Source organism: Fukomys damarensis, unplaced genomic scaffold, assembly GCF_012274545.1.
Source record: "Fukomys damarensis isolate Sample0158 unplaced genomic scaffold, DMR_v1.0_HiC HiC_scaffold_19, whole genome shotgun sequence".
Lineage (NCBI taxonomy): Eukaryota > Metazoa > Chordata > Mammalia > Rodentia > Bathyergidae > Fukomys > Fukomys damarensis.
In genome coordinates this window covers 68,549,276-68,577,249 of record NW_022900931.1, presented here as the reverse complement: position 1 = coordinate 68,577,249, position 27,974 = coordinate 68,549,276, and the positions used below count along the sequence as shown (strand labels likewise).

Genomic DNA, 27,974 nt, shown 5'->3' with positions numbered 1-27,974 from the left:
TCTATCCCTGCCTGGGGCTCATTATACCCCAGGCTGAGGGGAACCCTGTGCTGTTCTAGGAGCCAGTGACCTTCCGGGATGTGGCCGTGGACTTCACCCAGGAGGAGTGGGGGCAGCTGGATCCTACACAGAGGATGCTGTACCGAGACGTGATGCTGGAGACCTTTGGGCACCTGCTGTCTGTGGGTGAGGTAGCCCTGCAGGGTACACAAGCTGCTCCTGCCAAAGGCCTCTGCAACACTGTGGGAGGGGTGGGCCTGAGTTCTGAGGCTGAGGAATGAATGGGGTTGCTAGTGCTTGTGATGCCTGCATTGTCTGCTTACCTGGGGACCCATGGGGAAGATGGACAAGGGGAGCCTTTTTAGGATGCCCCAAAGTTGTATTGACACAAGTCCGCATTTCCTCCTTGTGTAGGGCACCAGATTGCTAAGCCTGACGTCATCTCCCTGTTGGAGCAAGGAGAGGAGCCGTGGTTTGTGGAGCCTGTGCATCCTCGGAGCTCTTGTCCAGGTGAGGGCAGGCTGGGATGGGCAAGGAGCTTCCCCAGAGCACTGCTTCCTGGAAAGTGGGCTGAGGCGGAAGGATGTACCTGCTCAGGTGGGTCCAGAACTCCCAGTGAGGCTACTTCCTTCTGCTGGGTCAAGGAAAGACCCAAGTTAGCAGGGTACCAGTTCTGCCCAGCTCCCCTTGGCCGCTGCTCTCCACACCACTCGTGTGTACTACTGGTCTCTCTTTGAGGTGACTTCTTGGTCATTTACCTACTTGTAAGCTTTTTCTTCTTTCCTCTTGCAAAATGGTAGACTGTGGCTAGAAACCTTTCTTTCTAAAGGCAATAAACATTAAAAATTTTTTCTCAGGTAATCATATAATTCAAAAACCTCAAAGCTTTGTAAAATGTTCAAGCTGGAAAAAAAAAAATCTCATTTATACTTCCTATCCAAAGTACTCTTACCTGTGAGTAGTCACACAGAGTAACACACAGGTAGTACTCCATCCTTGCTCCCTCTACCCATCCATTCATCGGTCTGTCTTTTTTTCCATCTGCCTGCCTGCCTTCCTGTCTTCCTTCTTTTCTCCTCCCTCTTCCTCTCCTCCCCCTTCCTTTTCTCCTCTCTGTCCTGATCCCCTTCCCCCACTCCTTGTACTGAGAAATGAACCCATGCTTTTCCCGATGTGCTGCATCCCAAGGTCTTTATTTACTTATTTATTTTTTTGGTACTGGGGATCAAACGTGGGTCCTTGCACTTGTGAGGCAGGTGGTAGAACCACTGAGCTAAATCCCCAGCCCTACTTATTTTACTTTGAGGCAGGGTCTTGCTAAGTCCATGGTCTTGCATTCTTCCTGCCTCAGCTTCCCAGGGTGTTGAGGTTCCAGGCATGTACCACTATCCCCTGGTAATTGTTTTCTTGTAGTATACATTTTTTAGGTTTTTTTTTTTAGTGCTTGTCCTGGGAATTATAATTAAAATCTCAATTTTATTTGTTTATTAGGGTTTTCTTGTTATAGACAGGGTCTCAGTATGTAGTCCAAGGCTGGCTTCATATTTGGTATAAAGCCCTGGCTGGTATCAAACTCATGTTCCTCTTGCCTCAGCCTCCTGAGTGCTGGAATTACTGGTGTGCACCATTACACCTGGCCAACATCTCAATTTATAACAATCTCATTGGAGTAATATCAGTTTAATTTTGATAGTATTTAGAAACTTTGCTTCCATATAGATCTATCCTCCTTTTATGCTGGTATTGTTATAAATTTCATTTTTATACAGTGGCCAACACAGATTTATGATTATTAGTTTGTTATTGTTTTGGCTTTTTTTTTTTTTTTTTTACCAGGGCTCGAACTTGGGACCTTGTGCTTTCTAGGCAGGCAGCAGAACCACTGAGCTAAATCCCTGGCCCTATGTTGTTATTTTTAAATCAGGTCCAAAAAGCTTTACAAACAAAAAAATGTGTTTATGTTACTTCGTTATATTATCTGTGCGGTATCCTTTGTTGACACTCTTTTTTTTATTTTGAGTGACTGTTGGTGTTCTTTCAGCCTGAGGACTCCTGTTAGCATTTCTGTGAGTCAGATATGTTAGCAAGAGACTCTCAGGTTTTGTTCATCTGGGAATCTCTCGATTTGTCCTTCCTTTTTGAGGGATGGTATTGCTGGATGTAAATTCTTAGCGGACAGTTTTTCCTTTCTGGCCTTGCAGGTGTCTGTTGAGGGATAAGCTGATATCTTTACTGAGGATTCCTGGTGTATGAGGAGTTGCTTGTGTCTTGTTGCTTTCAGTACTTTCGCTTTTAACAGTGAAATTGATTATTTGAGGCCTCCGTGGTTGCAGCTTTGTAAGGATGCCTCATGGACATCTTATCTTGTTCCTCAGATTTTCTTGTCCTCTTTCTGGTGCGTGTGCTGCAGGGACTTTGAAGCATTACTTGTAATGTTTGACAAGATCCTCCTCGTGGAGGCCTTAGCCCCATGAGAGTTTCTACAGGTAAACAAAGAGGCCTTTCTAGCAGGCTGACCTTGGGAACCCCAGGTAGACCCAGGGATGACTGCTTCTTGGATTGATGTTTCTCTTCTTCCTACTACAGTGCTGGAAATGTGGGCTTTTATTTTATTTTTTTTCAAGGTTACTGGTGAGCTGGGAAGCCAGCAGTAGTTCTAAGATACATTGTTAAGAAGCCACAGAGCTCACTGTCCTTATTGAAATCCAGTTGTTTTTCTTTTTTATTACTTCCAAGTTGGTTGATTTACACAATTTCTAAAAAAATTGATTCTGACAGTTTTGCCAATTTTTAAATTGCTTTTATGGAGGTTGAAACTGTTCAGTTCTTTTGCCATTTGTAGTGACATCCAACCACGGATAATCCCATTTTGCATTTCTATTATACGCTTACAGTACTTCTTTAGGTAGCTACAAGCACACATGGATTTGTAGCTACTTTTGACTTTTCTAACGGTAGCGTAATGTAATATATTTTGTTTGTGTATATTTCTGTACTGGGGATTTAACCCAGGGCTTTGTGTATGCTAAGCAAGTCCTCTACCACTGAATGATATTCCTAGCCCTTTCTGTGTTATTTTGAGACATGATCTTGCTAAGTTCTCCATTGCTGGCTTTCAACTTTTGATCCTGCCTCAGCCTCCCAAGTAGATGGAATGAAAGGCCCATGCCACTGTGCCTGGCTTCCTACGGCTTTTGACTTGACATTGCATCACACCTCTTCTTGAGTCCTGCAGTAGGAAGTCTCCCCATCTACTCTAGTGAATATAATGTCCTTCTTGTTGTCCTGTATCTAGATCTGAAGCTTCCTTCAAGAGCTTGTGAATTCAGGAGCTTCAGTCTTTGTACTCTGTGTGCTGAACATTCTCATTACCCTGAGCCCTGTGTCTTCTTATGCTTTGGTACTTTTATGAAGAATCTCCATTGTCCTGATCTCAGTAGACAGAACTAGAAACCTTGTCCCTTACTCATGGATGTTTCCTTGTATTCTTGAGTGGTGACCCTGGTACTAGTTCTGCCAGTCCCTCCACTGTAGATTAAGAAGTCTTTTAGACTTCTTGATCCTTTTTAGTTAAAAAGTGATCTTTCTTCAAACTCCCATGATTTTCTCTCTCTGGAACTTTGGCTGTGATGTTCGGCTTCTGTTGACATCACCCTCAGGCCCTTCCTTCATAAGATTCCGTCTCAGCATGATGAGGAAATTCTCACTTGTATCAGTGAAATCTTCTGTTTGAGATTCCTGTCAGTAAACCTACAGTGATTTTAGTTGCTTTTTAAATGAAGCCAGATTTTAAGACTTTGTGCTTTTTCTGTTATTTTTTTCACATTTCTGAATCATCTCCTATTGTTCACTCAGCCGATGTCCTTACTCATGTAGTCACATCATCACACCTTTGCTGTCAGAGCTGTTCCTTTTGTGTGAACCCTTGATTGCTTCCATCTGTTCTGATCTCCTTTTCAAGGCTCTTAATCTCCTGGTGCCCACACCTCAAAGTTTCTTGATGACTGTTGCATGTGTGTTGTTCATTACTACCTGGCATGTCCTCTCATCATGTAGATTCTGCTTTCCTAAAGGAAGAGACTGCTTTTTCATTTTGTCTCTGATGCTGGACAATAAGATTCAAATGCTGAGTATGAAATTGTGCAGTTGTTTCATTCAGCCTTTCTTTTTGGCAGTTAGAGGCCATCTTAACTTTCTTCTGGAAGCAATATAAGATTTTTTACTGACTTCTTGGAGCTAAGTTTGAAATTTGTAGTAAGTGCCAGTTTTTGAGTAGAGCCTCTATTTTATGTGCTTAGATGATAAAAGGGGGAAAATGGTGCACAGTGAAGACAGAAAGTGTAGAACAAGGGGTACCTGTTGGGTACCTGTTTGGTACCTGGGGCTTTAGACCTTTGGGAGGCTGAACAATGATTCCTCTTCCCCCAGACGTCCACATCCTAATCTCCAGTTTGTGAAAAGGTACCTTATATGGCAAAAAGATTTTCAGATGTAAATAAATTAAAGATTTGAGGTGGGAGGATGATCTTGGCTTATCTGGGTAGATTCTAAATGTAATTACAAGTGTCCTTTTAAGAGTGAGGCAGAAAGGAGAGGTGGAGGTAGTGGTGGTGATAGTCAGAGGCTGAGTGATATGCCCTGAGGAGGGAGGAAGGAGCTGTCAGCTGAAGTGTGTAGGAGGCTCTGGAGGCTCTGGAGAGTGCACATTCTGCTGACAGCTTCCTTGTAGCCCAGCAAAAGGCCTTTTAGATTCCTCACTTCCAGAACTGTAAGAAAATAATTTTGTGTTATTGTAAGCCACTAAGTTAATGTGGTTGATGTAATTTATCACAATAGCATAGGAAACTAATACACTTAGTTATTAGAGGATAGATACCTCAGCGGTAATTTTATATATCTCATTAATTTCCCCCCCCCCCCGCAAACTTTCAGAGTCTCATTCAATCATGAGAAAAGTCCACTTAGGATAATGGCAAGAGCAAGCATTTAAGTGCATATGATTGGATGATAACTCATGACTTTTTTTTTAAGGTTTGGGGATTGAAACCAGGGTCTTCACCCTGAGCTACACCCTCAGCCCTTTTTGACTTTTTAATTTTGAGACAGGTCTCACTAAGTTGCCCAGGCTAGACTTGAACTTGTGATCCTTCTGCTTCAACCTCCTAGAGCACTCACTTTACAGGTCTTCTGTGCCACCATGCCTGCCTTCCAGTCCATTGTATAATTGTATAATTATACAATGTTGTATAATTAGTCTAAAATGATTCTGGGCATGGTGGCACATACTAGCAATCCCAGCACCCTCTAGGAGGCTTAGGCAAGAGGATTGCAAATCTAAGCACAGCCTGGGCAACTTAATGACTTTAGCAAGACCCTGTGTTTTAAAAAAAGAGGATTCTGTAGTAGCAGCCTCAGAGGACTTGAACCTCAGGAGTATCAAACCATAGTGATACTTGCCCTTTGAGCTGTGGCTGATCTTATGTTCTTGACTGGACTCTATAAAAAACAATAATGTAACAGCATTTCATTATAGATGACACCCTGCCTTGAAGTATCACTTGGTGATGCTTCCTCTCAACCCTGCCCTTTCCTTTTTTCAGGCAAGTGTCAGGATGAAAAGCGGGATGACATAACAGGAGTGAATTTGGTCACTATTTAATGATTTAAACATTACTAAGGGCCTCCTTCTGTTAAGACTTATTTCTTACTTTTTACCTTAATAGCACTCACGGTATCTTTTTGTCAGGGTTCCTCACAACCACCCCAGGTTCAGTGATTTACTAGGAAGAGTCATTCATGGGACGAATTGAGCTCGGGACTATAGGTCATTACAGTGAAAGAATGCTGTGTGATATCAGTGAAGGGAAGGTTCACAGGGTCAGTCCAGAGGAAACCAGGTGCTGATTTCTATCCTTGATTTTCTAGTGAAGTTACACAGGACACATCTAGTTCCCACAGCAAGGACCTGGGTTGCCATGTCTAAGGTTGTTTGCTAACTAGAAAACCTGCCTGAGCCCTGGAGTCCAGAATGTTTACTAGACTTGTCATGCATGCATGCAGTGCTCATGTGACTGACTTGGATCACTGAATTCCCAGACCCCCAGAAAGAAAGCACATGTTCAGTGTAAATTAAAGTGTTTGCATAAACTACGTAAAGAAATTGGTACAGTATACTTCAAGGCCTTAAGCATACAAAGCTCTCTTAGTAGTTAGAATGTTTCAAGGTCTCAATTCCTAGGCACATTGGCCTAGGGCCATTTCTGAAGTAGGCTGGCTTGGTAGTGCAAAGCTGGAGCAACTCATGCCTGAATGGTTAATTCTTTCCTGTACATTCTTCTGGTCCTCCCTTTTGTAGGAAAATACTCTACAGTGGGTTTTATTATTCACAGTACACACTTTGTGTTTATGTTATCGTTAGTTCACTTTTTACTATACTCTTCTCTATTATAATATTGTCTAGCTCCCAAGTCTGTGCTTGAATAAAATTCACTCTTGCCCTTTCAATAATATGGAGAGTAAATCTCATCTTTCTTGTTCTTTTGTGAGGTCTTTGTCCTCTCACAGCTGTTTTCTGTCTTGTTTCAGAGTGGGTGAGAAATCTTGAAAGCAAAGCACTGATTCCAGCACAGAGTGCTTCTGAGGAAGAACAACCCCATAGCATGAAGTTGGGAAGATGCCTATGGGATGATTCTTGGTTCTCCAGATTAGGAGTTTTGGGATATAAAGACCAATTAGAATTGTACCACATGAACCAGAGTACAGCTATGAGGCAAATGGTCTTCATGCAAAAACAAGTACTGTCTCAAAGAGGTTCTGCATTCTGTGAACTTGGGGCAGAGTATAGCCAGACCTTAAACTTTGTTCCATCTCAGAGAGTTTCCCAGTTAGAACATTTTTATAAGCCTGACATGCAGACTGAAAGTTGGAGATATAACTCAGCCATAATGTACGCAGATAAGATTACCTGTGACAATAATAATTATGATAAGGCATTTAACCAACCCATTCAAGCTGTTTATCCTGGAAGAATGCAGACTGGAGATGATCTTTTCAAATGTACTGATGCTGTGAAATCCTTCAATAATATCATACATTTTGGTGATCCTAAAGGAATACACACAGGAGAAAAACTGTATGAATATAAAGAATGCCATCAAATTTTTAACCAGAGCCCATCATTTAATGAATACCCAAGACTTCATATTGGAGAAAACCAGTATGATTACAAAGAATATGAAAATATCTTTTACTTCTCATCCTTTATGGAACATCAAAAAATTGGTACTGTAGAGAAAGCATATAAATACAATGAGTGGGAAAAAGTCTTTGGATATGATTCATTCCTTACTCAACACACAAGCACATACACTGCAGAGAAACCCTATGAGTATAATGAATGTGGAACGTCTTTCATCTGGAGCTCTTACCTTATTCAACATAAGAAAACTCATGCTGGAGAGAAACCCTATGAATGTGATAAATGTGGAAAAGTTTTTAGGAATCGTTCAGCCCTTACCAAACATGAACGGACTCACACTGGAATAAAACCCTATGAATGTAACAAATGTGGGAAAGCCTTCAGCTGGAATTCTCATCTAATTGTACACAAGAGAATCCATACAGGAGAAAAGCCTTATGTGTGTAATGAGTGTGGAAAGTCCTTCAATTGGAACTCCCATCTCATTGGTCACCAGAGAACTCATACTGGAGAGAAACCATTTGAATGTAGGGAATGTGGGAAGTCATTCAGCTGGAGCTCCCATCTCATTGCTCACATGAGAATGCACACGGGAGAGAAACCCTTTAAATGTGACGAATGTGAAAAAGCTTTTCGGGATTACTCAGCTCTTAGTAAGCATGAGAGAACTCACTCTGGAGCAAAACCCTATAAATGTACAGAGTGTGGAAAATCCTTCAGCTGGAGCTCCCATCTCATTGCCCACCAGAGAACTCACACAGGAGAGAAACCCTATAACTGCCAGGAATGTGGCAAAGCATTTCGGGAACGCTCAGCTCTCACTAAACATGAGATTATTCATTCTGGAATTAAACCCTATGAATGTAATAAGTGTGGAAAATCTTGTAGCCAGATGGCTCACCTTGTTAGACATCAAAGGACTCATACTGGAGAGAAACCTTATGAATGCAATAAATGTGGGAAATCCTTCAGTCAGAGCTGTCACCTAGTTGCTCATCGGAGAATCCACACTGGTGAGAAACCCTATAAATGTAATCAGTGTGAAAGATCCTTTAACTGTAGCTCTCACCTTATTGCACATCGGAGAACTCATACTGGAGAGAAACCATATAGGTGTAATGAATGTGGAAAAGCATTTAATGAGAGTTCTTCCCTAATTGTGCACCTGAGAAACCATACTGGAGAAAAACCCTACAAATGCAGTCATTGTGAGAAGGCTTTCTGTAAGAACTCATCCCTTATTATTCATCAGAGAATGCACAGTGGACAGAAGCGCTTCATATGCAGTGACTGTGGAAGAGCCTTCAGCGGTCACTCGGCCCTGCTTCAGCACCAGAGGAGTCACAGTGAGGGAAAATTGCTCTTGAACTGATCAGAAAGTTTTTATTGTACATTTGATAACACGTTGAAGATACAATATGAATATAAGAGGGGAAAGAAAGTTTTAAATTAAGAGTTCAGTAATACTTTCTATGATTCAGTAGGAAACTTGAGAATGAAATTAATAGGTAAAAGCTTACAGCAGTTTTGTAGCTCTCACTCAACATCAGATAATTAGAGAAGAAAACTAAACTCCCCCCATGACTCCTAGGAATCCCTGCCTAAGGAACATGATTCGGGAGTAACACAGCTTTCAGTAGGTGCTGTTAGCAGTTCTGTAGGTAGATCAGTGTGTGTCACTAAAAGAAAACCCTATACCAAGAATGGCATTTGACTGAAAATAGTTTTTTCATTAGGCTGGCATATTGGATGGAGACATTCATATTTGTGCATAATTTTAGAAATACAGATAGATTTTGCTATTTTAAGGAGGGTCTAGATGCTAGAATAAAGAATACTAAATCTGAATTTAAGAAAAAATAGTATAGTATTGAATGAGATATTTACTGTTGATCAAGATTAGCCTTTAGAAAACAACTAGTCAATGAAATTACTAATGGTGGAAAGGTTGTCTGTAGAAGTCTGAGGGTGATGTTGGCACAGAGGTGACACTAAATCACCGAAGTGTCAGTGTCTTTTGTGTGCTCATTGCTACATTGTTGGGCAGTTAGTCTGTAACTTCTTTTAGGTGATCAGTATAAATTACATAGTAAATGTGGACACTGCATCAGTATACATAATATGAAGAAATAAAAAGGACATAATTGTGTATACATATCTAGCAGATCTAAAAAGTGTATAGGGATAAGGACCTGGTAGATTCATCAAGAACCCCATTAAGATTTTTTGTTTTATAAGCGTAGAACTTACCAAGTGCTAGGCTTTGTTTTAAATGTTTTTCAAATATTAATTTGGTTTCCTAAACTGTATGAGGTAGATAATGTTATCCCAGGATTATGACTGGGGAGATTGAAGTGGTGAAAGTCGGGGGTACCTGTCCCAGGATCACTAGCCCTGCTGAGACTGCGGCTCTGCAGGCCATGTTTTTAAACACTGTGTCATCCTGTCTCTCCAGTGATACATTTCCCAAACGTTTACCTTTTTTTTTTGTTCATTGTTTCTATAGTAGAGATTTGACAATAAAATTCCAGAAGATCTTAAGTGGTGAGAATCTGAAGCTGTAATCTGGCTCCTGTGTCCTGCAGGGTTTCTGGTAATGAGAGTTAAGACCTTGGACATGAGAAGAAGTCTCGACTGGACATTCAGTCAATGGTTTTGGGGATCTGCACTGCTCATAGCCCTGAGGGCCCCAGAGCAGCGGGGTCCAGAAGACTCACTGAGGTTTGGGCTGGCCAGGGACTGTACCTGATGGGTTCAGAGTGCCTCTTGTAAAGTGGAGGGCAAGGGCATTTGTTCTTTCACACAGTGAAACAGCAGTGCACCTCAGAGCAGCATTTCCCAAGATTTCCCTGAAAGACAAGGTTGTCTTTTTTTTCATTGTTTATAGACATTTATTAAAAACTTGCTGGGTACTAGGTACTGTGTCAGATACTGGAATACAAAGAAGCCTTGAGGAACTCTTGCTCCCGTGGGAAGGATGGAATCTACAATAATTGGCAGAGTTGTAAGTACCGGTATGTGGTACAAACAGCACAATCAAGGGATATTTGCAGGAGGTGATGTCACTGCAGCTTCAGTGATCGTGAAGGATCTCACAGATGAGGGCAAAGTAGTCCAGCTTGTAGCAAATTGCAAAAGCAAGGACGTGCATATCTTGGGTAAAGTTTACATCCAGGTTTTCATCTCAATACTTCCAATGCACTTCCATATTTGCCTTTAATAATACCACATATCCATCAGATATTGAATGATGTGGAGTCTGAGAAGAAACCTCGTAAATTCTGGACTTTAATGACCTCCGCTGCAGATTTCTCAAGATAGATCTCATAACACAACCTCATGAAAACTGGTCCAAATTTATATTCCCCCAAAGTCATATTTCTATTTTCTGCATTGTACCTGTGAATGACATTTTTAGCCAGCTCCACATCCTCCCGGGACTGACACAAATGAAGCAAAGTTGTCAACTCATTCTTCAAGATGAGTTTGTTCTGGGTCAGTTTCTCTTCCAAGTTTTTAAAATAGTGGGGTTTTTTTTGGGGGGGTGCCAGGAAAATTACATGCAACAGCCACCTCCTTATGTTGAGATTCCTTTAATTTCACAACAGTTTCTGTATGTAGGTATCTTCTGGCTCTGAGAGGGCAGCCCCAGCAATGAATCTGCCACCCAGGGACATAAGAGATACGAGGTGCTAGCAGCTCAGCTTTTTCCAAGCAGCCATATTGTCCAAGGCCATACCACTTGCTGGAGCCAGAGAGGGGAGAAAGCTCACGGTTTATCTTTATTTTGCCTAGGTGACAAGTTTCTTGACAGATGGGGGACACAGCGAGTGTCCCTCACCTGTTCATCTTGCAGAGTGGGGAAGTCTCTGAGTTCACAGGGAAAGGGGCAGGAGGGATCCAATGACTTGGGCCAAGGTGGCCAACGTGCTGAGTAAATCCAGGGTCCATAAAATCATCCAGTATTCAGTAGGCCCATGACTCTCCAGTAGTGAGCACTGTGACGCTGGCTTCAAGTGATTGTGTTCACTGCCCAACTCAACAAGGGACATTTGATCCCCTTGTTCCCAGGGCCTGAAGCATTAGTGGTGGTCACCCAAAAAATGTTGCAGGAATGAAGTAATTGGCGGGTTTTTCATGTGATTTCTTGGGGAGAATAGAGTTAGCAGTATTATCTCTAAAAGAGGATGGATGTATAACGTATCCAGAATTGTACTGCCTATGTGGTATGGATATTGTATTCCACTACCCAGAGTGAGTCTTTATTAAGGGATAGCATAAGTCATATACAGTATTCTGCAAGTGTCCCAGCAACTTATAACCTTATTACCAAGCTTATTACCTTTTAGAAATGTCCCTAAAAGGGCCTGCTGGGCTCTGCCCACATTGGGAGTCAAGTGAAAGCCCCAGGCTGCTGCTTGCTCCTGGCTGGGTTCACTGCGTTGGAGTGTTGCTGGCTGTCGTGTTCCCTTTTGCCCAGGATGCCTTGGTCTCCTTTGCCCCCTGGTGCTAACGCACGTGCACTTCAGATCATTGCTGTTTGGACCCCTTCTCGCAGTCCACCCCAGCTCTGACTCCTGCTGGCACACTCCGGTGCAGCCATCAGATCCCCTCACCTCCCGCTGGGCTCCCCTGGGTACAGGCTCCCTTCCTTGGTGCTGCCTCCTCACTCTTGTCTGCTGCCCTCGGGCTGCTCCATCCCTTACACCTAGCACAGCTCCCACTCAGGATGCCTGCTGAGCACCGCTCACCTCCCAGCTGTCCTCCCCTGCTGACGCGCTGCTCATCCACAAGCATCAAGATTGCAGCTCCTGCCTTGCTGCACGGAACTGCGCCCACTGTCACTGCCTGGGAGGACAGAGGCACTCGGCAGCAGCTCCGTCACACTCCCACCGCTCCATCCACCTCCACTATTTAACCTGCTTTGTATTCTGGGAAGTTTCTCATTGTTAATATTTTTGTCTTCGTTTCATTCTGGAAATTTCTCATTTTAGGTTTCCTGTTGCTCAAGTGTTGGCACCTGTTTCTGGTGTTTATATCTTCACTTTTGTTTTCTTATTTATTTTCCTTTCTTCACATTCTGTGGACATTCCCTGAATCTGCTCTTCCAGTTTGCTGATTTGTTCCTCTGTATTTGTTTTGGTACTTATTTCCTCTATTGTGTTTTTATTTCAATTATTGTTTTACAAGCCTAATATTCCTGGTTGGTTCTTTTTATGTCTGTATTGTCATTTCCTATGCTAATGCATGCCTTATTGATACGTGTATTCGAGCGGCTTTTACAGTTTTACTCCATCTCTTCTAACGTCTGCTTCTGTTGGATCTGTAATGCAGTGTATTACTTTGTTTTGAAATAGTTACGCCTGGTTCTGTGGCATCGTATGCAGCTCTCAGGGCCGTCAGCGCTGTGCAGAGGACAGAAGGAAGCCCCATGGAGCTCAGGTGTGGAACGCATCCTAGGGTGAAAGTCCAGGTACCAGGAAAACTGTTAGGTTTTGGGGATTGAATCCAGGGCCTTTGCCCTGAGCTACATCACTACCCCTCTTTCATTTTCTATTTTTAAGATACCACCCCAAGTTGCTAAGTTGCCCAGGCTGGGCTTGAACTTGTGGTTCTTACTTGGTTCAGGCTGCTCCATGCCTTGATCCCAGTGCGATTGCTGCAGATGGGCGCAGTGCTTCCACAGCCAAGGTAAGGAGGAGTAAAGCCCAGTGGTACTGTTGTGTTCTTGTAGAGTTGAGTCATGCAGCCTCCTGCCCACACCTCACCATGCACACCAGGTCAGATCACACCTGGGATTTCTCACAGCTCCTGATCTGCTCTGACTTTGGCCTCTCTTACCCCTGGGCTTACCTGTGTGGTCCCTGTAGGTGAGCTGACTCCTAGTAGGCAGGGTTGGAACCTTAGTTCCATGTCCGCTTCAGGGTGGTGGCAGTGTGAGGTTGTGGAAAGTCCTGTGGGTCATGCCCGACCTCCTTGCCTCATCCTCCACAGGAGCAGTGCAGAGCACAGCACCAAGACCATCCTCCTCTTCCTGGGGGGCTCTCCTTTTCCATGTCAGTGATGACACATGTTAACCTCAGGCACAGGCAACAGCTCTAGGTTCCTTTTAGTTGCTTGTACCGTGCTGAGCAGACCCCAGGAGGGTGGGGTGTTATGGAGCACATTATCGATGACCCCTGCAATGGGCCTTGATCTCCTGTGAGACAATATGATGCAAGCTGAGAAAGAGAAAGAGAACAAAGACAGACAGAGACTTGAGAAGAAGATGGGTCTTGGGCTGCTCTAAGCTGCTCTGGGCAACAAAGACAAAGGACATCCAGTGTTTATTCATTGCAAGCATGGGAAGGAGGGGAGCTGGGCAGGCTTCAGGACACCTACTGATAACAAGTATTTCAGGCAGGATTGTAAAAGGGAGGCACTGGGAACTCTTTGCTGAAGAGAACAAGTGAGTAATTCAGAGGGGAAGAATTTAATTGGAGTCGACCTTGGCTGGAAGTGAATTCAGCAAAGCCCTCCTACTTCTAATGTAATATAACCAAATTATGGAGGGACAAGAAGCTTGTTCCCAGTCACCCATAGTTCCAGCGCAGTGGTGGGAATGAGCCTACAACATGAGAAGCACGTGTGTCCCCACTGTCGCACAGTGCACGGCCAGTGGGTGGGAGAGCCCAGCTCCAAGGACGTTGGTGACCCTGGGTGATGACACAGGTCTCCTCTCGGGGCTTCCCTGGGGTTGGTGCAGTGCATATCGGAAGAAGCAGGTGGGAGTGTCTGGAATTGTTTCTGTTTCGTAGGGGGAGAGAATGCTGGAAGACTGAGCTCACCAGGGATGGGGATCACAGGCCCGGGGGACAGTCAAGTGGGTGCCACTGCAGAGGCATGAACGACGGTGGGAGCACTGAGGGAGAGCATGTCAGATCTGGAGTCACCCCCGGGAGGTGGAACCACCCCTGTTTTTGTCCGTGGTCAGAAACTAGCAGTGAACCACTGGCCATTTGCAGTACTCCAGGGCTATTTCAGAGAGAAGGCCATGTATGTCCTGTTCCAGGAGGCACTTGAGTGAAAACAGATGAGCATTTCATTCTGCCTGTGGATGCTACGCGGTGGCCTAAACGGGGCCCCGTGAGTGGAGAGGAAATGGGAGGGGCCTGGCCTGGGCCAGCCCCCGGGGAGCTGCCCACTGGGGCCCTAGACCTCACTGTCTCTCCTGCCCATGCCCTGCCCCGTCAGACACCCTTTCACCACCAGGATCAGGCACAGGGGCTGCACTGTGTCACCCTTTCGAATGCCACTGAAAGGCAAACAATGTGACAAGGACTCCGAGGAAGTGTAGTAGGACGACAAACTAAGGAAGCCTGAGGCAGTGAGGGTGGAGGGGATTAAGGTATGCAGAGGAGGTTAGAGTCTGCGGGAAGATGTCCGGGGGCCAGCAGAGCTGGCAACATGAAGGCTGGAAGCTAGAACACCAGACGTGAGTGTCGGCCTCAGCCACCAACACGGAATTGTGATTTAAGCGTCCCCAGGAATGGCGGGGCGAGCTTGTAATCCTAGTGCATTGGGAGGCTGAGGCAGGAGGATCAAAAGTTTGAGCACAACTTGGGCAACTTAGTGACTCAGTAAGAGCTTGTTTCCAAAAGGGGTGGGGTGGAAGGGGAGGTAGAGCCTGGTGTCTCTGAGACCTTGAGCAGTGTGTGACACCGAATGTCTAGGAGGTGGGGCCTACAGACGGTCCTGGAACGAAGGCTCTGAAGAGCCTTGCACTGAGGGTCCAAAGGCCTTGCCGTCGAAATAGCGTTTGAAGCTTCGGTTAATGGCAACGCCTGGTAATCCCAGCACTCAAGGAAGCTGAAGCAGGAGGACCACCGCGAGTTCAAGGGCAGCCTGGGCTGCACAGTGAGATCAAGACCAGCTTGAACTGTAGCAAGACCCTGTCTTAACAAAACGAAGACAGCAACGTTTGTTGAGGTGATGGCGACAGCCCCTTGGCCACAGCAAGCAGTGGGTCACGGGTCCCGCTGAGTTACAGCATGGACCAGCTGCAGAGCACCACTGAGATCACCCAGCGCCGCGCAGACACGTTCACCGCAGAGGCAGCGGCAAAACTGAAGCCAACTCTGAAGGTCAGGAAGGACCCGGAACTGCAGCGTCCGCCGCCTGCCGAGAAATGTGTCTCTGCGCTGCATGCCCACCAGGGGCCGCCCTCGAGCTATGGACGGTACGCACCGAGGCGCCGTGGGGGATTTTACCCGGTCCTGCGACACAGGAACACCGGGGCTTCTTCAGGCAGAGGGAAATTGTTCCAGAGAGAAGCATGAGACTGCAAGAGGCACTGAAGAGCAAAAACACACTCGTGCGTTTGCTTTCTTTTTTTTTTTTTTGTGGCGCTGAACTTTCATTCACACTGAGTTACATCCTCAATCTTTTTTGTATTTTATTTTGAGACAGTGTCTTGTTAAATTGCCCAGGCCAGAATGTGTGACCCTCCGGCCTCAGCACCCTGAGTAGCTGGGCTTAGAGGTGTGTCCCGGCACGCCTAGGTAGTTGGGGTTTTTGACTGACTCGAAGCAGCCTGACCGCCTCAGGTTGGGGGGCCCTGAGCGCTCCCATTTCTGGGCCTCCGACCCTGGTAGGAGCGGCAAGGGGATGAGTCTCAGCAGATGGACCAGTGGAGGGGGAGCCAAGTCACCCACCAGTACAGAGCCCAATGAGAGGTGAGAGGCCCCACAGCAACCCTGCCTTGTGATGTCACAGAGGAAAGTCGCTGCCCAGGGAAGCCATGGTGGGTGCTCCTGAGCCTGGAAAAGGAGAGTGAGAGAGAGCCTTATGCTCCAAAGGGGGAGACTCACCATGTGGGGAACTGGGGATCTGCTCAGTTTTCTAGCCAGAAACCATCCAACTAGAGATTCCTTGGGACTCTGCACCTCGGCCCCCTGCGCCCAGAACTGTCCCCCTGCCATGCTCCAGAGATTCCTGTCCTGTGAGCATACGTCTTGTACTTGCTGTGGTTTGACCCCACCCCAGAAAGGGAGCCTGCTGGATTGTGGTATTCGGGCTCCACCTAGGGCAGAGCTAGCTGCAGCCCCACAGTGACCCCACAGTGGCCATAGAGGCTTCTGGGAGAAAGGGGACTTCAGTCCTGCAGGGGAGAGGCGGTGAGCCCATGCTGTGGGGATGGCTCCCTGCAGCGAGCTCCGCTTCCTCCTGAATAGGCAAGACGCAGCTCCAGAGGGGCCCCCTCTGTCTCTACCTAAGAAGAGGGGGATGCAGACGCGTACATCTCCGTTTTGCCTCATAAGTGGTCAGCTGTACTCTGTCCGTGCGTCTCCATCCAGAGAAGTGCTGCTGCTTGGCCAGACGTGAGCTCAAGTTTCCTGCCTCTCAGACCTCTGGGGAAGCAAGCGCTGGGGCGCAGCACCCATCCTGGCCCTCTCCAGAGCCCATGGCCACAGCGCTTGTGCTTGCTGTCCCCGTGGCCGTCGCATCTCTGCTGCTCTCTATCCCTTTGAGAATTCCTTTTCCTGTTTTCCTGAGGTTTTTGATCGGACAGTGTTTCCTGTTGCACTGGTCCCCTGTTCCTTCAAAGCTTGCTTTGTCTTTGGTTTGGTAAGAGTTTCGCTGCAGTGTACAGAAGCTGTTCCTGCATCACGATGTTCTGGGCCCACTGGGAACTGCTAAGCAGCTTCCCCAGGAAGGAAAGTGATGTTTTTGCTCTTTTCAGAATAGGTTAGGTAGAACTCTTGAAGACATTGGCTAGTAAAAGACTTTATGAACAAAACCTCAGTAGCATGGGAACTAGCACAGAGAATCAACAAGTGGTATCTCATCCTATTAAAAAGCTTCTGCATTGCAAGAGAAACCGACAGAGCTAAAAGACAACCTACAATGTGGGAAAAAAATTTTACTGGCTGTTCTTCAGACAAAGGACTACTATCTAGAATATATAAAGAACTTAAAAATATCAGACCCCCTCAATTTTAAACACCCAACCCAAAAATAGGCATCTGAAACGAGCAGACACTTTTCAGACAAAGAAGTAGAAATAGAAAATAAACATATGAAAAAATGTTCCACATCACTTGTCATTTGAGAGATGCAGATGAAAACAAGACTGAGATTCCACCTCACCCCAGTAAGAATGGCTGCTATCAAGAAGTCAATAACAAATGCTGGAGGGGCTGTGGGGATAAAGGAGCCCTTCTCCATTGCTGGTAGGAGTGTAGACTGGTACAACCACTGTGGCAATCAATATGAAGACACCTTAAAAAACTAGGATTAGAAGGTCCCATTTGACCCAGCTATTCCCCTACTGGGTATCTTCCCAAAAGAATTAGAAGAGTCATAGTACACCGATATATGCATACCCATGTCCATAGCAGCAGTTTGTAATAGCTAAAACTTGGAAACAGCGCAATTGCTCATCAACTGGAGACTGGATAAAGACACTGTTTTTAAAAAAAATAAAATGGAGTACTACTAAGCCATAAAGAATGAGAAACTAGTCATTTATAGGTAAATGGATGCATATTGAGGGCATAGTCTTAAGTGAAATAAACAGGACATACATGTGTAAATACCAAATAGTTTCTCTGATGCAAGAAACTGAAAGTGTAGATATGAACAAAATGTGTAGATAAGGTGAAACAGGAAGAAAAGGTCTAAAGGGAAGGAGGAAGTGGGAGGAGTAGGGGAAAGGACAGAAGGGAAACATATGAGAAAAGGAAAAATGGATACAAAGCCTTTGTAGATGGGGAGGGGTAGAAGGGTTGAAAGGAGGGCAGGGGAAGGGGGGAAGAAACCAAGATACATCCTGCAAAGGCACATCATGCTGTACACCTAAAATGTACCAATACACTTTTAAAAGTGATGTCTATTTAGAATTCATTATTTCTTTCTGAGTTATACACGGAATGCATTATTTTATCACAGTCACCCCATGGGGTCAGTACTATTTCTTCCTCACTTCATACATGGAGGAAACCGAAGCGTAGCGTGGTCAAGTGACTTGATCAAGCTCAAATATGGAGGAAACCGGAGATGAGGCTTAGAATCCAGACATTTTGAACCGACCCAGCCCCTGACGTAACTCTGCTGCCTTGGCTGTTGCCTTCTTACCATGAATCTCACTCTCTGCCTTCTCTGATCGGCACTGGCCCTGGTGGCAGGGGACCGGTCTCACAAGCTGCTCTGAGCTGGGCACCCCTGTCCTGTCTGCCTCCCCATTGGCTGGCCTGGACCCAGGGGAGATTCCATGGTGGTGACACTCGCTGACCTCACACTGGTGGCTTGAGTTAGAACCCAAACACTGTGCAGGAAACGGAGCTTTGAGTTTCCTCCAATAATTACAGGGCAGGTGTTGGACTACAGATAAACATTTCCTTTCATCTTTATGATAAAAGACGGACCACTTCAGAGCCATGAACATGGTTCAACCTTCTTTCACATTTATGTTTTTGTTTTTACTGGAATTCCCTCTTTGTGTGTGCTTGCCTTGTACAGATGGCTTTCCTTCTGTTGAAAAAACAACAAGCTTACCAGGTAGCCTCAACCATTGGTTTTCTTAAACTCAGGGGAATTAAAAAACTGTTTATGGGGAGATAAATAAGAGAGTAATTCTCTTACTGTTACAAATGCTATTCTCTTTCAGGCAATAAACAGCCAGAAACACTCAGAAACATCATTGAACAGCCCAGGAGTTCCTTTGGCATAATCAGATCACCTGGGATTCCAAAGACTTCCTAGAAAGCCAAAGGTCAGTCATTGCTTTCCTCATTGAGTGAAAGAACTGCTGCTGTGGGTGCTCCCCCACCCCCTGTACTAGAGATCAAACTCAGGACCTTGCGCTTGCAAGGCAGGAGTGGTGCTACTGAGCTAAATCCCCAGCTCCCGCAGGCTCACTTACAAGTTGTGTGAAGATACATTGAGTGCTCACTAGTAGCAAGATCCATAAAATATGATACAGTTCGGCTGGGTTGGTGCCCCATGCCTGTAACCCCAACCCTCTGAGGCTGAAGAGGAAGATCAAAAGTTAGATCCTAGACTGGCAATTTAGTAAATTAGTGAGTCCCTGTCTCAAAACAAAACATGACAAAGAGCTGGGAATGTAGCTCAATGCGAAAGCCTTGGGTTCAATTTCCGCCACTACAAAAAATATAATTAGACAAAATGCAGAGTCTGCCAAAGAAATGTATATACACTTCAGGAAAATAAAAACTTGTATTAATATTTCAATACTAAATTTATCGAGACGCCACAGATTAGTACGAGTTACCTTTGGCCTCTACAATGACAACAGGTGCTCCAAGTGGCGGCCAGGAGCTTCCAGACGCTCGTTGGGGTAGCGGACTTCTGCTGGGGTGACCTTGGTCACTGAGACCGCTGCACATGCACTTTCAGTTGCTTCTCTAGGGGCTAACAGTGTAGTGGTTTTCTGCCATACATAACATCCTCTAGGGTCTCCCACACCAGGATAACACCATCTGTTGAAAAATATACTATTTTCCTTTTCCTGAAGTTTATATATATTTCTGGCACACTCTCTATATTCATTTGTTTGGAAATGAAATGCTGTGTTATCAGTTTTTGAAAGTTGTGCTTTCTTGTTAGGGATTGCATCTTTCTTTTCCTCCTTCACCTTCGCTTAGAAGCCTTTTTCCTGCCCAGATTAAAGGCACATGAGGATTTGACTTTGGCTGCAGTCAAGGGCGTGTGTTTTTTAGGCAGAATGCTCGCGCACAGACGCAGATGCTCTGCAGTGCGTGGTATCTTTCACACCCATTTGTCTTCTGTGCTTGCTTTTGAACCTGAGAACTAGAAGAAGCCATTTATCAAAGTCACTAGAACCAACCGTTATGACCTTTGAAGGCAGGGAACCCTGCAAAGAGATAAGGATGTAAACAGTCCCGTTCCTTACAGGAGAAAGGCGGGCTGTTTGGTATGTTGTGTCTGCTGTGTGTCTGAGGAAAGGATGCCACTGTTGGCCCCGGGCACTGGTGCTCTGATCTTCAGTCGGGAGCACAGCCCCCTGTGCCTCTCGCTCTCTCCAGGTCCTCCACCTGGGAGGAAGTTTCCCAACTCAGAATCCACGCCTACTAGATTCTTTTCCATATTCATGAAAGGCACCACTGTGTGCAGATAGAGCACTATGCCTTTGAAGATTAACCCACATTTTCTACCAAGCATTCTATTAACATTTACTTTCTTAGATACTTGGAACCTGTGTGTTTGCTCTCTTGCCATACCAGGTTATGTCTAAATGTGTCTGAAACCTGTCTCCTCCTTTTGATCCCCTTCACTGGCCTTTTAGCTGGAATACCTGCTAGGCCCATGCTAAGGAATAAAGTTCAGTCCAGGGAGCTGGAGGGTGGTGGGATCTGTGGACATTCCAGAGGCTGTCACGGTGTGGCACTCTGGGGACACAGAATAGACAGCACCTCTGTTCAGCTTATCAGGGGGCTCACTTGTGGGTGGCTGGGTGAGTAATGATGCCTCTCGGGGCAGATCACGAATAGCACAGCTGTATGGACGGATGTCACAGGCAACAAACACGGGTGGAGATCAAGCTCCCTTTGGGCGGCACAGGGAATGCAGTCGCTTAGCTCGAAGCACTCTTTCCAGCTGCTTCTCTGCTCTTGGCTTTCTCTCCTGGGTCTTCCTGAGACCACTTGATTCAGAGACCTCTAAACCAGAGGGCCACCTGTTGTAGGGTCGCCACTCCTCCCATCTCAGATGCGCCTTCCTTCTCTCTCTTCGAAGGCCTCTATTCTGGTTTTCTGAGAAAGGCCAGCTAAGGCAGGGTAGGCAGCCTTGCTAGTTGAACAGATGGCTGGGCATGGGGCAGAGGCTTCTAGAGTGGTCTGGTGCCTGGAACTGGGGTCCTCTGGCACTGAGTGCTTGCGTACCCCATCTGTTCACGTACTCAGATCTTCATTCCCTGGGGGATGGCGTTAGGCAGTGAGGCCTCTGCGAGGTGATGGGGCTGTGGGGGAGAACTCTCATGATTAGGGATTTCTGCCCATAGAAGAGAAGCTGCAGAAGCTGAGCAGGCGCCTGTGTGTGGCCCTAGCTATTCCAGAAGCTGAAGCAGGAAGACCGATTGAGTACAGGAGTCAGAGCCCAGCCTGGGCAACACAGTGAGAGCCTATCTCAGATTAGACAAACAAACATACAACATGAACAAAAAGACCCTAGAGCGCTGTCTTACTTCTGAAGAAAGAGCTAGAAGGGGCCACCTGTGAACTGAGAGCCTCCCACGTTCTGTGTCATCTCCCGCCCGCTGTTGGAGGGCCTTGTAGTGCACTGGGAATGGGCAAGGAAAAGTCTTCAGGACACAGACAGGACAACTGATGACGGAATAAAAATGTCTGGAACCGCGTTATCAAGATTAGGTTGTATAAGTCCTTCAAACTTGCAGAGCTGTATCCGTGGGGAGACAGATTAGATGTGGTATCTCTGTTTAGAAGAGGGGTAGAAATAAGAGGGAGACAGGGAGAGGAAGATGGGGGGCGGGGAGAGAACTGGAGAACGCCTGAAATCCAAGACTTTGTCCTGAATTCGGCAGAGGAAATGTGCACACCATGTTACCACGAGGAAGCCCTCCTAACGGGATTCGGAGTCGGGGCGCCCTTCTGCACAGCGCGCGATTCTAAAGGAGGGCCGCGCACACACGTAATAACGGGGGTTAGCTGTGCCCATAGATTAGAAGACCATCAGCAAATACACAGCAAAAGCAGGACAGACTGACGCACATCACTGGGGGAGGGGAGAGAGGAAAGAGGGGTCATGGGGCCCCGAGAAGGAAAAGATCAGACGTGTCATCGGCAGCTCAAAGCTGTCAGGATGTGGCACAGCTGCGCAACATGAGAGGCTACCATTTACAGGCACGATGTTTAAACGTGGGAAGCAAGCTTGGATTATGTTTCCTAGTAAAAATCACATTTGAAGCCAGTTATTTCCTCATCCATAGAGAATGAGAAGTAGTTTATGAAAGCTGAAGTGATACTGTAAACTACACTCAGTAAAGCCCAGCTTCTGCGGTATGTGTTAAAAGATCATGAGGATTCAATGACATGGGAGAGAAAAATGGCATCGGGGAAAATCAGAAGTTAAGCAGCAGTATGTATCCTATCATCTCTGGCAACAGATGGAATTTCAGGAGAATATCACAACAAATTTGTGGGAAACGTTCATTTTTGCTAAGCTCAAATCTTTCCCTGAGCCTTGACATCAAGAGAATGGAAAGGGGCAGTGTTTGTAGTAGAGGTGATTCCCAGACGGAGGCCTCTAGATGCGGAGCTCCAGGTCACCCTGTGCAGCGCTGCGGACCCTGGCCCGGCCCGGCGTGGCTCTGAGTCCGGCCCTCGCCTCCCGCTTCTTCCCTCACGGTGCTCTGTGGGGCTCACAGCTGAGGGAACGAGCAGCGATGACGTCTTTTGGGTCTGATGGCCACCAGGACCCTCACACCGTCGCTCTAGAGTGAGGAATTCATAGCATAGAAATTCTGGCTTTCGGAGGACACCAGTAACATCGAATTTCAGTCAGTAATTATTTCCAGAAGTTGTTTGTGAGGTGTTAAGAGATTAGTAACTACCATTTTCTCTGAATCCTCTAAAGCAGCAGCATGCAAACAGTGCCCAGATGCTTTCTCAAGTTTATGAGAAGAAATAGAAACTGACATAAAGCCTATATTTTTATTTCATTTATTAGCACAAATTGGAGAGATGCTTCTGTAAATATATGTTGTGTATAAAATTTAACAATATGAAATTATATTTAGAGTGAGGGCAAATGAATAAGGATGAAGAAATGCAAAAGAATTCAGGCTTTACAAGAAGTCTTGTAAAGATGAAAATCTCTTTGCACATGGCAGTGTCCAGTAGACACAGCCCCTTCCACCATAGAGGGGGAAAGGCTCCTGTTGTGTCTGGTGGCCTTGTCAGGGGGAGACCGCTCAATCCAGGGCCAAAGTCACTTCCCTCCACCCCTTCAATCTCAGGCTCTGATCCCCTGTGCATCGTTAGCAAAGAGAAACTGACTCACCAGCGTGCTCTGTGGTGCCGCAATGCTGAGAGACGCAGGGCAAGCTTGAGCCTGTCCTGTGACTAGAAGAGATGCTTTTAAATCCTGGTTCCCCTTTTCAGCACTTTCGTAATTTTCAACTCAATCCTTAAACCATGACAATATCTACATAGGGGATTGAAAATAACTTTTAATAGCTTTACTTCCATTACCCATCAGTAAAACCTATTGCAAATGACATGAGCAAATCCAAACAATTAGTAGTCACCGGAAAGAGAACTTTTTGTATTCAGTTCTATAAATACTTCTGAAAACGATTTCTTTCCTTGTAAGTCATATATATCACCATACTGTGTATTTCATAAAACCAAGAGCATCCCCTCCCTTTTCGGTGGTCCTCGGTTTACTTAAAATATTTCTCACCGTAGCATCCCCTCTCTCTTTATTCCACAAGCCTCTCTCAGTCCACTTTTTGGAATTTAGCCAGAGGTGCCGAAATGCACCCCAGACTCTTCTTCCATCTCACACATGGGCAGTTTTATTTCTTTCCCTTTCTACACAGCTAAAGGTTATAATCTTTCACAGGCAAGGTGTGTGCCCTAAGAAAGGGCTCATGTGAGTCTCATTCCCAGAAAACTTCCTGACCAGTGATAAGACCTGATGAAGACCTAGTGACTGCCAGCAAAAAACCTGGGTTGAGAAATTCAGGTTTGTGTTTTTGACCTACCTTTAAGGGTCAATTAATTTTTCTTTCTTAGAGTGGTCATGCTACTGATCACTTTCATCTTATCCAGGATCTTAAATATTTAAATGCAGCTGCTCATTCAGTGACCACGTGCAATAGTTGATACTGATTCAGTTTCTATGATGGTATAATGAAGGAAAAATCAAGTTTTTGTAATACAGTTGACTATGAAGGCATGTTTTCTGAGTTTCTCAGTCTGTGGTAAGACTTAGAATAAACAAAAGGGGCGATGGAGAGAAAGAATATACAAACAGAAAGCTCCTAAATCATGTACTGTTCCAAAACTCTGACACACAGTCTACATAATCTGAAGTGGAAAATCTAATTGTTAGCCACAGTAACTTGTCCCAGAATCCAGATATAGGTAAATCTGCCTGGTAGCATGTCAGAGCAGAGTGCCTAGGAAGAGTACAGGAAAAAAAACAACCTCTATTGCACACATTCTGGATATCGTCAATTAAGGAAAATGTTCCGACGTTGTCCTCAATTTCTGTCTAGCATTGGTGACAGAAACCAAATATGCTCATCTACTGGTAGCTTTTCTACATAAGTTTTGGAAAAAATTATTTCACATTTAAATGACGGTTAGGCCTAGCTTTCCTGCCCAGAGGCCAGCTGTGGCATGCTGAGACATGACTCCATTTTTGCCTCCAGTCACAGCTCAAACCTCAGGGGTCCTGTGATGTTGTGCTGCTCCAGGACAGGATTACATCAGTTGAAGATGTCCTGGGGGTGGGGGACAGATTCCTACTCAACATAAATTCCTCATGCTCTAGGATCCTTATCTGCATAAATTCCTCACTGTGCTAGGATCATCGCCACCACCCTCTGAGACGGCTGTTACTCCAGATAAAGGTGGGGCAAGCTCAGGGTCTTTGGTCTTCTCTGCCCAGAGCAGCACTGATCAGGCCCGAAGCTCAGCTTCTCCTCTAAGTCTTGTTTTCTGTCTTAGTTCATTACTTCACCGTGTGCTGTTGTGGCTCACAGGAGACCAGGACTCACTGCAGAGGTTCTGGTTGCATCCCCTTTCCCTGTTCCTACACTCATGTTCCTCTCAACAGTTGTGCAGGTTGCCCAGCTTTGACCCACTTACGCCTTCACGGAGAGACTCTCTCCACAGCTGTCACCGTTCTTTGTATACTGTGAGGCATGTGTGTCTAGGGGGCTCATGGACAGATAATAATGTGGCCCCATTGTTCACGAGCTTTTCACATTACTTTCTGAGTTTTAGAAATATTTTAAATAATTGATTGCACGGTGCTTCAGCAGACTGCACTGGTCACGAGAGTGCCGTGTAGGGGAGCAAGTGTACAGGCAGACTGTGACACTCAGATCCCCACACAGTCGGCGCTGGCATGGCCTTGTTCTCTTTCTTCTGTTGCATTAGTACCTGTTTGCGGTATATCATAACTGCATTCATTGTTGGTACTTGGTAAAAGTGTACAACAAACTGTTTGAATCCCCTCCCTTCCCCTCTTTTCACCTTTCCTCCATTTTCTTGGCTCCTTTCCCATTTGAAAAGCTCTGTCTTCCTGTGTTACACTGTCTTTTATTTTGCCCCATAATTTATCTACATTTTGGGTTTCTCCTATAAGAGAAAGCATACAATATTTAGTCTTGTGTGTCTGATTTATTCCTCATAATACTATAGTCTCAAGTACATCAGTTTTCCTACAAATGACTGATGTTTATCATTTTCCATGGCAGAATAGTACTCCACTGTGTATAAATACCACGTTTTCTTTATCCATTCACCTGTGGATGAGCATATAGGCCACTTGTACAATATAGGCACTCTGAATTGTACTGCTATAAACATGGGTATGTGTGTATCACTGTAAGTGATGTCTTGAACTCTTTTAGGAAGATACCTTGAAGGAAAATACTCAGATCAAATGTACTTGCTAGTTTTACTTTTATGAAGAATCTCCACATGATTTCTATAGTGGCTGCACTGCTTTACATTCCCATAAACAGTGTATAAAGAAGTATTCCTTTATCCCTACAACCTCACCAGAATTTATTACATGATTTTGATAGTTGCCATATGTTTTTGGAATAAGGTGAATCTCGATATTGTTTTAATTTGCAGTTTTCTAATGCCCAGTGGTGTTGAACTTTTTGCATGTCCTTATTGGCCATTTGTATTACTTCTTCTGAGAAGTTTCATTTAATTATTTTCTTTTGTGTAGTCTAATTTTTTATTTCTTTCTATAGTCTATGTGTTAATGTTTCGACTGAAATGTCTTGTATTAAATTGTTTTCCCATCTGTAGTTTGTCTCTTCACTCTGTTGTTTCCTTCACTATGTACAAGCTTTTTCATTTGATATGAAACTATTGATTTATAGTTGACTCTTGATTGTGTGTGTGTTTGTGTGTGTGTGTAATTGTGGTTCTGTTCAGAAAGTCCTGGCCTACACCTACAGCTTTAAGAGTTTTACCTATTTTACCTCCCAGAAGATTGTTCATGTTTTCACATTTCAAACTTTGATCCACTTTTATTTTAATTTACAACATGATGATATATATGCATATAGTTTCAATCTTCTGCATGTATACATAAATTTTTCCCAGCAATATTTGCTAAGAAGGCATATGTTTTTTTTTCCATTGTCAAAATTATGTGACTGCATGTGTCTGGGGTGTTTCTGTAACCGTTATTCTATTCTATTGGTCCATATATCTGCTTTTTGCTCATATCATGCTGTTTTTATCATTGTATCTCTGTGATATAATTTGAAACCTGGGATTGTAATGTGTTCTGCATTGCTCTTACCAGGATCACTTTTGCTATTTTAAATTTCTTCTGGTTCCCTGTTAATTTTAGGATTCTTTCCTCTAGTTCTGTGAGGAGTGTTGCTAATATTTTGATTGGGATTTCATTAGATCTATATATCAGTTTTGAAAACATGACCACTTTACAATGTTTTTTTCTGCCTATTCAGAAACGGGGGATGTATCTCCACTTTCTAATGTCTTGTTCAATCTCCTTTTTCAAGTACATTGTACTATAATATGCATTGTAGAAATCTTTCAATTTCTTCAGTAGGTAAATTCCTATGTATTTAATTTTTATTACTGTTATTGTAAATGAAATTATTTTCCTAATTTATTTCTTGCTGGGTTCACTATTATTGTACAGGAACACTACTGATTTTTATGTGTTAATTTTGTATCCTGCTACATTACTGAATTTGAAAATTAATTATCAGGTCCTTTGAAGGAATTTTGGGCATCCCATATCTTAAATTTTATGACATCTGCAGTGATACTTTGACTTCTTCTTTTTCTACGTGTATCTTTTTTATTTCTTTTTTTTGCCTGATTGCTCTGGTTAATATTTCAAATTTTATATTTAATAAGAGTAGTGATAATATACATCCTGGTATTGTTCCTATTTTTAGAAGGAAAGAGTTCTGGTTTTCCCATTTATTACTATTTTGACAATAGGTTACTATACATGGCTTTCATGAGATTTTCTTCAGGATTTTTATCATGTCTGGTTGTTGGATTTTTGAAGATTTTTTTCTACATCTATTAAGATGATCATGTGATTTTTGTTCACTTCTGTTTATGTGATGTATTACATTTATGGATTTACATATGTTGAACTATCCTTGCATCCATGAGAGGAAGCCTACTTGGCCTTAATGTATGACCCATTTAATGATTTGTTGCATTCTGTTTGGCAATATCTTGTTGACGGTTTTGTATCTATGTTTGTTAAAGTCATTGGCCTGTAGTTTTCTTTTCTGTTTGGGTCTTCATGTACTTTTTATATCAGGGTAATTCTAGCTTCCAGGAGTGAGTATGGAAATCTTCTCATCTTTCCAGTTCATTAGTACTCAAGATCCTAACGGGATAATTAGCAATGTGAAATAGGAAGAAAAGGGCTAAAGGTGTAGGGACAGTGAGAAGGGTAGGGGAAGGGGAATAAGGGAAAGGGAAAAAATATTAGAAAATGTAAAAATGGAATTAAAGTGTTTGTAGGTGGGGAGGGGAGGAGGGGGTGA

The 27,974-nt window shown here is 44.4% G+C and overlaps 1 protein-coding gene across 4 annotated transcripts in view; it reads left to right on the top strand.

The window, feature by feature from the left end:
- Positions 1-21,279, top strand: part of LOC104857048 (zinc finger protein 606) — a 30,172-nt gene extending 8,893 nt beyond the window's left edge. The window contains exons 4-10 of one of the 4 annotated variants that reach the window (XR_004518048.1): positions 60-186; positions 415-510; positions 6,586-10,693; positions 11,916-12,640; positions 12,827-12,889; positions 18,846-18,950; positions 21,219-21,279. Coding sequence is in view for 1 of the 4 variants with exons in the window: in XM_033766066.1 (XP_033621957.1) it covers positions 60-191; positions 415-510; positions 6,586-6,594 (237 nt within the window). In the remaining 3 variants the exon portion in view is untranslated. Of the gene's footprint in view, positions 1-59; positions 192-414; positions 511-6,585; positions 10,694-11,915; positions 12,672-12,762; positions 12,890-18,845; positions 18,951-21,218 lie in introns of those variants that run through there. The other 3 variants (XR_004518046.1, XR_004518047.1, XM_033766066.1) reach the window with 3 other exon arrangements.
- Positions 21,280-27,974: the final 6,695 nt, after the last annotated feature.